This window comes from Camellia sinensis, chromosome 7, assembly GCF_055761805.1.
Source record: "Camellia sinensis isolate YWXY chromosome 7, ASM5576180v1, whole genome shotgun sequence".
Classification (NCBI taxonomy): Eukaryota; Viridiplantae; Streptophyta; class Magnoliopsida; order Ericales; family Theaceae; genus Camellia; species Camellia sinensis.
In genome coordinates, this window is record NC_138967.1 from 166728799 (window position 1) to 166743390 (window position 14592).

At 28.7% G+C, this 14592-nt stretch overlaps 2 protein-coding genes and 1 long non-coding RNA gene across 3 annotated transcripts; 1 reads left to right on the forward strand and 2 right to left on the reverse strand.

The window, feature by feature from the left end:
* The first annotated feature begins 8220 nt into the window (after positions 1–8220).
* LOC114285944 (putative glutathione S-transferase) lies at positions 8221–10206 on the forward strand. Its single transcript, XM_028229032.2, has 2 exons — positions 8221–8781; positions 9727–10206. The coding sequence occupies exons 1-2, from the start codon at positions 8464–8466 to the stop codon at positions 10069–10071; spliced, it is 663 nt and encodes a 220-aa protein (XP_028084833.2). The 5' UTR covers positions 8221–8463; the 3' UTR covers positions 10072–10206.
* LOC145795426 (uncharacterized) lies at positions 8802–10504 on the reverse strand. Its single transcript, XR_014336375.1, has 2 exons — positions 10330–10504; positions 8802–10259 (listed from the first exon to the last, which is right to left on the reverse strand). It is a non-coding gene; the product is annotated as an uncharacterized LOC145795426 (long non-coding RNA).
* An 832-nt stretch (positions 10505–11336) lies between these two features.
* Positions 11337–13429, reverse strand: LOC114285945 (putative glutathione S-transferase). Its single transcript, XM_028229033.2, has 2 exons — positions 12987–13429; positions 11337–12015 (listed from the first exon to the last, which is right to left on the reverse strand). Exons 1-2 carry the CDS (start codon positions 13302–13304, stop codon positions 11689–11691), a joined length of 645 nt encoding a protein of 214 aa, XP_028084834.2. The 5' UTR covers positions 13305–13429; the 3' UTR covers positions 11337–11688.
* Between the last annotated feature and the right edge of the window lie 1163 nt (positions 13430–14592).

Consider the following 14592-nt stretch of genomic DNA (forward strand, 5'->3'; position numbering starts at 1 on the left):
TATAATCATTATACTATTTAAAAAAAAATTATGTTTCTGAAAATGGATTATTATTTTGAGACAAGGATGTATATAATTTTCTGAGTAAATGAACGAAGGTCTTTCCCCTTCATTTGTGGTTTGGGTTCGAATTGTCAAATTACCTTTTGACGAAGAAAGTTGGACTTTGTATTTATACCTAAAGACATTGGCTTCCCTCTAGTCAGGTTAGACGGAAGGGTACTGTTAGATTTGTGGGATTTTATTACAGGTCTTATTTCGATAATTCGAATCATTTAATATATAAAACTCGTCGAGTACTATATATTTGTAAAAAATCACGTTAATTGGATATCGATAGCTATCTTATCGGATCAGTTTTCTATCAATTGTTTATTTTTTCACTGTCTATTTTTTTAAATGCAAACTGATTTGATCACGTAACTATTGATATCCGTTTAACGCGATTTTTTATAAACACATAGTACTTAATAAATTTTACATATTGAACTGTTCGAATTATCGAAACGGATCCCGTGGTGAACCCTCATTGGTTCAATAATGCCTTCCAATTCAATCCGAGACAGAAAAACCAAGCCCAATCTAAAAATATCTACAAATAGAAGGTTCATCTCTTTCAAGTTTGACTGTCATGTTACAGTTTATAGGTTTATTATGGGCCTATTTTGATGATTTTAATAATTTATTTTATAAAATATTTTGTGTATATTATTTATGAAAAATATTTAATTATCATAATTTTTTTATTTTAATATATTTGTCTCTAAAAAATGAATAATATATTTTTTTAAATAGACTATCTATGTTTTTTAGATATAAATTTGATAAAATAAAAATGTTCTATTTTGGAAAATAGGTTAAAAATTATTTTTTTTGGTTTTTTTTTTTAAAAACTTACAAAAAAATAAAGAGATGATATGATAAAAAAAAGTTAAAAAATCAATATACTAGCTATTAACCTAGTCGTTAAAAGAGACCTCCAATCAACCCAATTTTTTTTTAGAGATGAAACACATGAAAATATTACAAAATGAACAGTTCGAATTATAGAAATAGTACTTGTGGTGTGCCTTACATATCCTAACTCGATGATTAAGTTCAAATTTTTAAGAGAATTTCCATCCAATCATAGTAATATGGTAATATTTTTTCTATAAATATAAATTATCTTGATAGACTTTTATTTAAGTTAATCTAATTAAGGGTTCGTTTGGCATTGGCTTTCTTTGCCAACTTTTTTATGTTGAGACTTTTTTAGCTTGGTGTTTTTAATATCGTTTGGTTTTTGTTTTAAGACTTTTTTTTTTTTTTGTGAGAGAAAAAATATAATGATTATAGGTAAGAAATAATATTTTATTTTATTAATTTATATAATCTATTTTGTCCTTTTATGATTATTCAGCTTGGAAAATATTAGCCAAACCATGGCTAAGGATTATGTATGTGTTCAATTTGTTGTCATCCATCGTCTAGTCGAGGGCAATGGATCCACCATGTGTTTCATTTAAATAATTTAATTTGTTTATATTTTATATTTTATATTTCTTTGTGTAGATTATTTTTATAAAAAAAAAATAAATTAAATTAATAATTATAATTATTTTATTTTATTGAATTTATTTTAAAAAATTAAACAATAAAAATGATTTTAAAAATAATAAATTTATTTTTTAAAAATAAATATAATAACATTATACGATTACTATCAATTTAATTTAATAATATTTTTCTAACGAATACGAAGGGTTAAAAAGATCAATAAAGTAGTGGGGTATTGATCTAGTTACTCCATCTATATTTTTGTTCGCTTTGAATTTATTTTTTAGAAAATTGAAATTTTTTATTTTTATTATATTTTTTAAAATATTTAAGTAATTTTTTTAATTTATAAATATACTTGACATAAATATACTTAAAAAAATATAATATTTGTGAAAAAATATTTAATAAATATTAAAAATATAAAAAAAAAATGAAAATTTAATATGTTTTTCGTATTCTTATATATTTATTGATTTTTTAATTTTTTAGAAATATTTTATTTTTTAAATATAGGTACATCTAAAAAATACAACTTAAAATTTTAAAAATATTAACTAAAAATATAAAAAAACAAAAAAAATTTAATTTAAAAAAATTGAAATCAAACACCGTCATTATTAGTGTGACGTATGCAATGACATATCTCTTGAATTGAAGGGCGACACGTTCTCCCATAATCCTAGGGTTGGCGTGAAAATTGAGGAATGCTTTGATTTTTTATTGTTGACCGTATCGATATTGAATTATGAAAAATTTATTACTCTAACATAACATAACGCTAAAAATCTAACACTATACAATTAAATAGGGAATTTTATTACAAGGGCTTGACTGTCCTGCCGTATCGAATTAGTGGTTGTCGTTAGATTCGTATGAGTGTATAATGAGGTCTTCTTTGGGAACAGATTATTTTAATAATTTTTTAGTTTTTTATAAAAAGATGTGCAGAAAAGTAGAGAGGTGATGTAACTAGTTTTAATTGACTTTTTGGTTTTTTTGGCTAAAATAGCCACTCTCCAAACGAGGCCTGAGTCTCGTTTAAAAATATAATTTTTTTATTTTTTATTTTTACTAATTTTTTTTAATTTATAAATATATTTAATATAAATATACTTAAAAAATATAATATTTGTAAATTTTTCAAAAAAAATTGACTAAATTTTAAAAATATAAAAAATATGAAAATTTAATATATTTTTTGTATTCCTATGTATTTATTGATTTTTTAATTTTTTTAGAAATATTTTATTTTTTAAATATACCTAAGTAAAGTATATATAAAAAATAAAAAAATACTACTTAAAATTTTAAAAATATTAACTAAAAACAAAAAAATACAAAAAAATTCACTTTGCTTGTTTTTGATTTTCCAAAAATCCCTTCCAAAAAATTCTATTTTCTTGTTTTTCGTTTTTTTTTGTTTTTATTGATTTTTTTTTAATACTTTAAGTAATTTTTTAATTTTTAGACAACCTAACATAAATACATATAAAAAGTATAATTTTTGTGAAAAAAATCTTTTAAAAATTCACTAAATATCAAAAATGCAAAAAAAAAAATGAGAATTTAGTATATTTTCTGTATTTTATATTTATTAATTTTTTAAAATATTTTTTTTATAATTTTTTTACTTTTTGAATACATCTAAATAAGGTATATCTAAAATAATAGAAAAATATTTAAAATTTTAAAAATATTTACTAAAAATTAAATAATACGAAAAATAAAAAATTAAATTTTTTAAAAACTTAATAAAAAAATTCAAACCAAATAGGGTGATTAATTTAAAAAAAATTGAAGTCAAACACCGTATTATTGAAAAATGCTTGGGAGCACTAATTAGTGCTCCCACTAATTAGGTGGCAGTGGGTCTCGCCATTAATGATGTGATGTTTTGATCTTAGAGTTGTATTTTTATTTTTTTTTACTTTTTAAATACATTAGTGCTATTAGTGGTGATATTTTTAGTGGGATGAATCATTGTTGCCGTATTATTGGTGTGACGTATGCAATGACATTTCTCTTGAATTGAAGGCCGCCACGTTCTCCCATAATCCTAGGGTTGGCGTGAAAATTGAGGAACGTTTTGATATCAATATTGCATTTTAATGACAAATTTATTACTCTAATATAACCGTTAAAAATCTAATACTCAATCCGGTCCAAAATAATAGTCTTTTTTTTTTTTTTTTTTTTTTTTTAAGAATTTAATTTTTTTAATAATACAATTAATATACTTAAAAAAAATTAATCTTCCAAAACTACTCTTTAATAGTATATTTTTTTAGAGAATATCAATGTCATAATTATATTTTTTATATTATTAATGAATTTAAAAGAATGACAAAATAAGAAATTCATATTACTTTTGTACTTGATTTTTGAAAATGAACTAATATTTTGGGATAATAAAAAATAAAATAAAGAACTAATATTTTGAGACGGAAGGAGTACAATACAATAAATAGAGAATTTTGTTACAAACACATAATTGCTCACAGGATCGATAATGGCCCTGTTTGGTAGAGCTGTGGGAAAATACTTATACCTTATGCCTAAACAGCTTATATTTTATAACTATGAACATAAGCTGATTTCTGACTTATAAATTAAGCATCTCCTGCCCCACTTAAAGAATAAGCTAATTTCTGACTTCCAAAAAGCTATATGTTATAAGCTATAAGCTAAACCAAACACATCAAAATAGCTTAAATTAAGCTGAAAGTTGAAATAAGCAGCTTTTAAGCTGCACCAAACAGGCACAATAAATAACATGGTGTTTTACGAAGATGATAAAAAGTTAGTTTTTTTAAGTTTGTTTTTGCCTTTTTTTATTGTTTTATGTAAGAGGTGATGTGATTTAAAATAGATAAAAAGTTAATTTTTAGCTTTTTTAGTGTGTTCTTAAAACACCCCTATATAAAAAGTAGGATAAATTACAAATATACCCCTGACGTTTGATTAAAATACAAATTACCTTTTGTGTTTTTAAAAATTACATTTCATCCCTGATGTTTCTAATTTCATAACAAATCTCCTATTTTATTAATAAATTATCAAGTCAATTAACAGTTTTTAATAATGTTAGAAATATGTTTCAATTAATAATTTAGGTAATTTTATTATTATAAAGGAGAACAATTATGAATTTTATTTTTTCAGTTAATTCTGTTAAATAAAAAATTATGAAAATGGGGTATTCATAATTTTTCAAATCACAAGGAGCAATTTGCATTTAAAAAAAATCTCAGGAGGTGTATTTGCAATTTATCCTAAAAAATAAAACTTACTTTATAAATTATTTTTGCCTATTTAGAGTGATGTTCTATGTATCAATTGATATATTAATTAGTGCATCAATATATACTATGACATTATTATTTCAAAACTATAGACTCCACCAATTATACAAACTACAATTATCTAATATCTTTAAAATTATATCACATCATCTCTTATTATATTAATTAATATACCAATTTAGTGCATATAGATTTATTCGTCCATTTGGCTTTTCTCTAGAGTAATTATGATATTTTATATGAAATTTTGTTAATAAAGTATCCTTACATCACTTGTTAAAGATGCAATAAATATGTCCAACTAACTCTACTATCATGAAAAAAAAGGTAAATGCAATAACTCCACTATCATGGAGGGTTTCATATTTTTTTTGGTAAATCACGAGTGATTAAACTGTTATTTACCCTTAATTAATTTGACGGATCTGAAATTTTAAAAGAGTTAGAAAGGTGGTGACTGGAAAGGGATTAGAAGTGGTTATGAGAGTGGTCGTTTAGGAGTTTTAATTTGAGATCTCTAATAAAATTATAATGATAAATCTTACATGTTGATGTGATATTTTAATTTTTTTAACACCCCATTAGAACCCATGTTAGAGTTCTAATGTTAAAATTCTCTATTACTACTCTAGAAAATATTGGAGAAGACCTGGCTCGTCACGAGGAAAGACTAGAAGGAAAGGGAGGAGGGGTTGTGAGAAAATATAAAAAAGACACTCAAGAGTATTTTGATTTACAAGAATATAGATAGTGACAATTTAAATAGTTTAATATATTAATAATGATTTAATAATAGAATTTGGTTTTATATGATTAAATTTGTGATAAATTAAAATTGACATATAACATGTCATATTATCATAAATTAAATTAAAATAATTTTTATAGAATTTTAAACATTTATTTTCTTTCGCTAATTGAATAAGCCTTGGTTTGGTTCTTACATTGGGACCAAATAAGCACATAAGGACAAAAAAAAGCCACAAAATTACAAAATGATAAAACACTTGACTTTTGATGCAAAAATACCAAATTGACCTATATACAAACAAAAAGTCAAAAAAAAAATCATTTCCAAATAGAGGGCAATTTTGTCGTTCCAATACAAAAAAGCCAAAAAACTAAGTTTGCCAAACAACACCTAAGTGAATTCCACTGCTTTGCATTTTGTATTTTATTTTATTTTTATTTTATCATGTGGTATGTTACACCGACCTCTCTGAAATTTAAAAAGGGTAAAGTAAATCTCACAAGTTTCGCATAATTACATTATATATATTTGTAAATTTTAATTTACATAATTCTTAATTTTTTTTATCAGTAGTTCATTAGTCATATAAGCCTCCGTTTGGAAAGTGAATTGGCTTTTTAGTTTTTTGACTTTTTTGGCTATTTTAGCCTGGGTTAAAAAGCTTAGTTTGGGAAGGACTTTTTGACTTTTTGGCGTTTTTAGCTTTTTGTGAGAGAAAAGTGTAATGATTATGAGTTGGATGTGATGTTTTATTTGTTATCGCTAAAATAGCCTATTTTATCTTTTGTGACTATTTTAGTCACAAACGCACTTGCCAAACAACACCTCATCCCTATTATATTAAAATATATATGTTTTCTCATTTATTGTTATATCTACATACTATTAGTATTAATTAATTATGATCAATTTAACCTTATCAAAATAAATATATAATTATGTTAAAAGTATAAAACTTGTTCTATTTTTTCCTAATTTAAGTATAGATCAATGGATAAGTTTTTCCCCATACTTTTATCTCTTTTTACGTATTCATACCTACTTTTTTTGTGAGCCTCAATTTAGATTTACATCGATAATATGAATTGTTTATCTCGTAAGTTTTGCAATAAAGGTCACCAATATAAAAAATCAATTTTATTGAACACTTATAAATACATGAATAAATCACATTTTATTTTATAAAATAAAATATGATTTATTATTATCATGCTTATAATTGTTCAATAAAATTATTATTTATTATTTATAACTTTAGTGTAGTAATTTAAATCATTGATGTGAATCTGAATTAAAGAATTCCAAAAAAGATATGAATGGATATGGTGGTAGCTTATCCCAGAGATAAGTATAATTTACACTTCTCTTTCTCTAATGTAATTAATTTTTCAATGTTGATTCCCCTTCTAATTTTATTTTTGTACTTTTTGGGAGAATTATTATCAAGTAGGATAGAAGAAAAAAAACCTAAAGAAATATAGAAGGATACAAGTGAGGCTTGCCACTCCTAAATTTTTACTTGCACCTTACTAGTAAAAATCACTTGCATTTCAGTATGTTTATAATTTTTTTTTTGGTGAATAATTCTTCATAGCCCGAAATTCTTTTTATCTTGAATGGTTCGATTGTCCAAAACAATGCGTTTTGGGCAGTTTTTTATTTTTATTTTTTTCTCTCTCTTTCTTTCCCTCTTATATCTCTGAAACAGACGAAGGGACGAAGAGAGAGAAGAGAGAAGAAGAGAAACAGAAACAGAAAGAGAGAGAAGAGAGAAGAAGAGAGAATGAGGGGGGGAAGAGAGAGAGCACCCATCACCGGTGCCGTCATCACTGGTGCCGCCATCACTGGCACCATCACCGGCATCGCCATCCTCTATGTGTAAACACAAATCTGTGTATACACAGATAGATCTGTGTACCTCTCTCTCTTTCTGTGTATCTCTTTTTCTCTCTGTTATGAATTATAGAAGAAGAAGAAAAAAAAAAACAACAAAGCAAGAACAGATGATGGCGGTCAAAAGAATTTTTTTTTTATATTTTGATTTCAATTTGGTGATGGCGGCTGAAAGAAATTTTTTTTTTATTTTGATTTCAAATTGGTGATTGTGAACAGAGGGAGAGAAAGAGATGAAAAGAGAGAAGAAGAAGAAGAAACATATAAGAAAAGAGAAAGAAAGAAAAAATAAAAAATTCCAAAACGACATCTTTTTAAATTCGAGCCATTTCGAACCAAGTATTTTTCGAGTTACGCAGTAGCTTTATTTGTTTTTTACCCTTCATTAGACAATTGGCCTCGTTTGGAAAGTAGTTATTTTAGAGGTTTTTTAACTTTTTGACTATTTTAGTAGGCTATTTTAATTTTTGTGTTTGGAAAGATGGGATAGATTTTTATTTGAGTTGGTGTATTGAAAAATGTGTTAAAATGATATTTGCAATTAAAATGACAATTTTATTCCTATTCTCACATTTTTCAAAATAAATTAATAGGGACAAAATTGTAATTCTACTATCCGTCACTGTGACAGCCTACCACTGTCACAGTGCCAGCCACTGCCGCCCTAATTTTTCTTTTTTCTTTTTTTTTTGTTTTTTTGAAAACCTTTTAATTTGAAAACTTTTAGGCTACTTTTTTTTTAGAAACTATATTAGCCTAAAACACCTCTCCCCAAACACCCCCAGTATTACCTTATTGTTTTTTGGCTTTTTAATTCTTGAAAAAATATAAATAAAATAAAAACTGCTATATATACAAGTTACAACGGCACATTCTTTCAGAGTCTCTCATCCAATCTAGCTCTTCACTACCCCCTTCCAAGCACTCTACCTCTTCACCACGCCATCCAAGCATCCAAGCTTCAAATCTGCAACAATGGCTAACCGACTGGTCCTGTTGGATTTCTGGCCGAGTATGTTCGGCATGAGGCTCCGAATCGCTCTAGCCGAAAAGGGTATCGACTACGAGTACAGAGAAGAGGATTTGAGGAACAAGAGCCCTCTGCTCCTGAAGATGAACCCGGTTCACAAGAAGATCCCGGTTCTTATCCACAACGATAAACCGGTCTGCGAGTCCCTCATCGCTCTCCAGTACATTGATGAGGTCTGGAAGGACAAGTCCCCTCCATTGTTGCCCTCTGATCCGTACCAGAGAGCTCATGCTAGGTTCTGGGCTGACTATGTCGACAAGAAGGTGAGTTTTTGAATTGGGTCTTTTGTTTTTGTAATCTGTTTTTCTGTTTGGTTGTCAAGAAAATCTTGGAAAATTAAAACAGGGTTATCATTGTTATCAATGTTTTCATTGTTGGGTTTTTTAGTTTGAACTAGTTAAATTTAGGGTAGTGGATGAAATCATTTGACAATTGTGGTTGAATGGCAAAGTAAATGGGGAAAAGTGTGGGAAATGAAAAGGGTTTCATTCACTTTTCTTTTTTCTTGATTTGTAAATGGAAAGAGAATGAAACCACAGTTGATTTATGTTAAAAAAAAAGGTATGTTGATTATTCTTGAATTAGGGTGTAGGAATTGATGTGGGTTTGGTTGGAATTGGACTATGATCAAAACTAATTCAGAAGCTCAATTTGTTTAGGTTGTAACATTTTACTTTGTAAAACATAATATTAGACTAGTGAAATTCCAAAAAGGAATTGATCTAAGGCTCAAACCAACTTGCTCTACTGTGCAATGTTTTCCTTGTGTTCATGTGTTTAACAAATTGTTATTGTAATCTGTTAAGATGTATTAATAGGCCATTGCGGGTATTCAGAAACTCTTTACCCCTTCATGTGTTCAGTACCTTAAACTAAGGCGTCATTAGGTTGCATTACATGTTTCTAGAAAACAAAATCATGTTTTTCTTATAGTGGGAATGAACTTTGGTTTACTTGTGATATGCATGTTTTCATTCACTTGCTTGAAACAAACCACCCCCCCCCCCCCCCCCCCCCCCCAATGTTTTCATATTTGAGCCTGGTTTTTAAAAATTTAAAAACAAAAAAGGCGCCAACACATGTTTTGTTTGGTGTTATCAAAACTTTTGAAAACAAAAACACACACCAAACAGGCCCTGTATTGTCCACAATTTTAACTTGTTATGTCAAATTCCACCGGATTAGAACTGACATATTGTCTAATGCAGGTATATGATGGTGGAAGGAAAGTATGGACATCGAAGAAAGAGGAGCAGGAAGCAGCCAAGAAGGAATTCATAGAATGCCTCAAGGTGCTAGAAGGAGAGCTTGGAGACAAGACGTACTTTGCAGGCGAAACTTTCGGATACATTGACATTGCGCTTGTTCCATTTTATAGCTGGTTTTATGCCTACGAGACCTTTGGAAACTTCAGCACCGAGGCAGAGTGCCCCAAGCTGATCGCGTGGGTCAAAAGGTGTATGAACAAGGAGAGCGTGGCCAAGACTCTTCCAGACCAGCACAAGGTCTATGAGTTTGTTAAGATCTTGAGGGAGAAGTATGGGCTTGAGTAGATGGTGGTGAAGTGTGAAGTTAAAACCATCTTTCACTTCCATCTTTTGAAGGGTTGTTTTGTGGGGTTCCCATGTAGTTTGTCTTTGCTTTCACAAGTTAAATAGTATGAAGACACTTCGTTGTGTCTTTGGACCTATCAACTACCTAGTTGATGTTATCAAGTTGTGTTTTTTTGTTTCAATGGCACCTTTTGTTTGTGGACATGGTTGAGGGTGGAAAGTGATTGGTTCTTGGACATATGATGCCACTAATGGCACCTTTTGTTTGTGGACATGGTTGACGGTGGAAATATAAGTAAAAGTCTATTAATTTGGGAAAGTGATTGGTTCTTGATCTTGGATCACTAAAATACTATTCCACATTGATCTTTTAGAAATTGTTGGCTACTTGGTATTTCGAATCTAATTAGTTTACATGGTGGGGTTTGTTACATGTATGTTGAGTGATGATTGATAATTGGTGGCATCATATGCTTCCCAAGGGAGGAAGAAAATCCAAAAGCTTAAACTATTACAGGAAGGCTCTCAATAATGCACATCAAACTCTTAACAACTTCCTTTAAATACATTATAGGTAGAGAAATAGAGAAATATAGGTAGATATGCAAACATGAATAGGTAGAGAGATACATTGCAAATGGAGATATTTACGTAGAGATGCAAACATCAATATAGGTAGAGAAATAGAATGCAAATGGAAATATTTACATAGAGATGCAAACATCAACATAGGCAGAGGAGCCCAAGATCTGTCTTAATTTGAAATTTCATACCATATTAAATCACATCCAAAAGCTTAAGCTATTGGAAAACTATATTCATATAAACAAATATCATAAAAATGATATGACAATGTCAGTTTTATAAATAAAAATTTGCTTCGTGGGTGCTTTGTTTTCAAGTAAAAAAGTCTACATTGAGCCACATTATTTTGTTTGAAAATTTTGTATAATTTTCTGTTTATTTATCATTGGATTCAACAATGCCATCAGGTTCTTCAAATGCTTATCTAACATGAGATTCTCCATCCCAAAATCCTAGCTGCTCAGCTATGTATTTCTGTTGAATTTTAAATGAAGGGCCAAAAATCTTTTGTATTCAAATCTCTCTAGCCCTCTCTTCTAATGCATTTTTAGTCAAATATTTTTGTCATATAATTTTCACTGCATTGTGGGATTAAGAATGTGTTCAAGCCAGAAATTTGAATAAAATAAAAACAAAAAACAAGAACATTTCTAACATGCCAGCCCTTTGGATCTATAACATGCCGCAAACACAACAAGAGTGTTTCTTTATTATAAACGAAAAGAGAACAAAACAAACTCAAACCATCATAGACAAGAAAACAAAAATGAAAAATCACACAGAGAACATAAAGAGCCTAACCATAAGTAAATAAGGGATTATCTGTCCGGATCTCCTTGTACCCTCATTTCAAGGCCCCTCTGTAGCGTACGAGATCAGGTTAGAGAGATCCATGGTGCTGTAAAGAGGTGCCATGAGACACACACAGAATCCCAGACAAGTAATTGGTCCTCCCCAAAATAGCGATATCTAACTTCTTTTATTCAGCCGGTATGATGGTATTAGTATGCTCATGCTTCATGCTTCATGCTTCTAGCTCAAACCCATAGCAAAGTTATAGACCTTGTGCTGGTCAGGAAGAGACTTGGAAACACTCTCCTTCTCAAAGCACCTCTTGGCCCATGCAATCAGCTTAGGGCACTCTGCCTCTACACTGAAGTTGCCAACGGTCTCATAGGTGTAAAACCAGCTGTAAGAGGGGACAAGAGCAATGTCTACAAAACCAAAAGTTTCACCTCCAAAGTATGGCTTCTCACCAAGCTCTCCCTCTAACACCTTGAGACATTCTATGAATTCCTTCTTGGCTGCCTCTTGCTTTTCTCCTCTAGACCATTGTATTTTCCTCCCAAGATCATTCACCTACATTGCATATGTCAATACTTGTAACATCTAAGAGCAATGTCAAACGGTGAAAGCTGAAATGGTTATGTTAACGTTATTTTTTGGTTTGCTACCGTGCAAATTTTTTTATTTTTTTTATATACCATTTTAATAGTTCACATACTATTTTGATACAATTAATTCTCATAATAATTTTGGATCATTAAATCTGTTCATCAAAAAGTCTTCTGTGATCATGATTTAATTTTGTTGTTGTGGCAAAAATGGTTTTGCCAAATTTCAAGGCAAAGTTGGTATAAGATTTGACTTTGTCATTTTTTTGGCAAGGCATTTAGCTCTCATCATTAAAGAATGATTTTTTAGATGTTTAGCTAAAAATTGACTTTGGTAAGCCTGATAGCCTTGCCATAGATCAATTCTCTCTTTTTTTTTTTTTTTTTTTTTTTTTTTTTTTTTTTTTTTTTGAGGGTATTAATATGAGATGAGTCCATTCAATTGCAGATCAAGTATGGATATATAAATCCTCATTCTCTATTATAGGCCTTTTGTGAAGAAGAGAGGAGATATCTTCTTATTTTTCTTTTTTCTTTTTTAAAAGCAAATTTATAGACTTGAACTCCAAAAGAAGCAAAGGGATCCTCTGTTTCAAAATTTTTGTTTCCTTGTCTCAATGCACTTCTAACTGCAGATGATATGATAGGGATTTCGAAATATGAAAATCTCAAGTCATGATCGTGCGATTGGGAGTGTATTAAAGACAAATGACATGTATTTTGAAAATAGAAGATGAAGTAGCAGGAAAAGAAAATAGTTTCATCATTTTATTTTGACTTTTCATCTTGATCATGAAGGTTCACCTTCACGGTAACATAGCAAGCTCTCAATTCCTTAAAATTTCTCTCTTGATCATATACAACATTAGTTTTTGTGTTTTCAGAAAATGAAAACAAAAAAACAAAAACCAAAACCAAAAACACAACTAAACTCACCATCTTGTGAACATAGTCAGCCCAGAACCTAGCTTGAGCTTTATGGTAAGGAATAGAGGGCAACAATGGAGCTCTGTCATTCCAGACCTCATCGATGTACTCGACAATAACAAGGGATTCGCAAACTGGTTTTCCATTGTGAATCAAAACCGGGATTTTCTTATGAACCGGGTTCATCTCCAGAAGCAGTGAGCTCTTCTTGTTCCACAAGTCCTCTCCCCTGTATTCATATTCAATGCCCTTCTCAGCCAGTGCTATTCTCACCCTCATCCCAAACACACTAGGCCAGAAATCCAACAGAATCACCTCATCAGCCATTATCACTCACTGATAGTCCTCTTAAAGATTCACACAAGACCTATGATCATATATGTATTTTAAATTTATGTAGATTTCATATAGAATTTGTGACTGTCAGCGAAGGCGGCACCAAGAAATGGGGGTCAATAGGTCCGTCCTAAAAAAAAATAATAATAATCAATTTGTCAGTTTTCTGAATTTAATTTTTTAAAAATTAAATTTTTTATTTTTCGTATTTTTTTTATTTTTAGTAAATATTTTTTAAATTTTTAAATTTTTTATTTTTATTTTTTTATATGCACCTTACTTAGACGTATTTAAATGGTAAAGTATTTGTGAAAAAATATTTTAAAAAATTAACAAATATACAAAAATATAAAAAATGTACTGAATTTTCCTTTTTTTTTTTTTTTAATATTTTTGGTATTTAGTGATTTTTAAAGATTTTTTTTCACAAATATTATACTTTTTAAGTATTTTCATGTTAGGTGTGTCTAAAAAATTTTTAAAAAATTGTTTAAATATTAAAAAAAATTCATTAAAAATAAAAATATATGAAAAATAAAAAAATAAAATTTTCTGATAAATATTTTCTATAAACCAAAACTAAACAAGTTGAATAATTTTTTTTTTTTTTAAATATTAGCTTTGTTCGTTTACAGCCATAGTCATGTTGCAGCCATGACTTTGGTATGAAAACTATAATGTATATAGTGGCTGTGAAAAGTATTATATGAATGGATTTAGAAATGATTTTTTTTTTTTTTTTTTCATGAGTTAGACATGAATTTTGTTTCTCCTTCATAATTATTTTCATGGGTTTGTTCAATTTTGTCAATATATTGGTCCAGTTTTAAATCCAAAAATTAACAAACCCAATAACATATAGGAAAAAAGATCCCCCCCCTACCCCTCTCTTTCTAATTGGTCATATATTTTTTTTTTTTTCCAATCACCATCCGCCACGTGTGTGTGGGGGTGGTGATTGGAGGGGGTCTCTATCAAAACCCTAAGATATATTACACAAAATTGTATTAATGTTGACTGTCTCGATAATATGTTGGCATTAACATGACTATAAGGGTAAAATTTATAGTAAGACATAAAAAAAAAAATTATATAGAAAGTGTGATATTTCATACCGATCCAATATAAAATATTAATATGATATATAATAAATCAAGTAGATTACTAGCCTTCGAGTCATATTTATTAATTTACTTGTAAATTTTATATTTATAATAATAATTATTTTTTTTTTCATGAAAGTAGAGATCTATCATTTTCCCTTTACAGTCCTAATACG

What these genes read in the sequence shown, in the direction of transcription:
- LOC114285945 (XM_028229033.2), bottom strand. Translation starts at nt 13,304, where the DNA reads ATGGCTGATGAGGTGATTCTGTTGGATTTCTGGCCTAGTGTGTTTGGG. An exon ending in CTGACTATGTTCACAAGATG is followed by an intron (nt 12,016 to 12,986) that starts GTGAGTTTAGTT and finishes TATGCAATGTAG; the next exon opens with GTGAATGATCTTGGGAGGAA.
- LOC114285944 (XM_028229032.2), top strand. Translation starts at nt 8,464, where the DNA reads ATGGCTAACCGACTGGTCCTGTTGGATTTCTGGCCGAGTATGTTCGGC. An exon ending in CTGACTATGTCGACAAGAAG is followed by an intron (nt 8,782 to 9,726) that starts GTGAGTTTTTGA and finishes TGTCTAATGCAG; the next exon opens with GTATATGATGGTGGAAGGAA.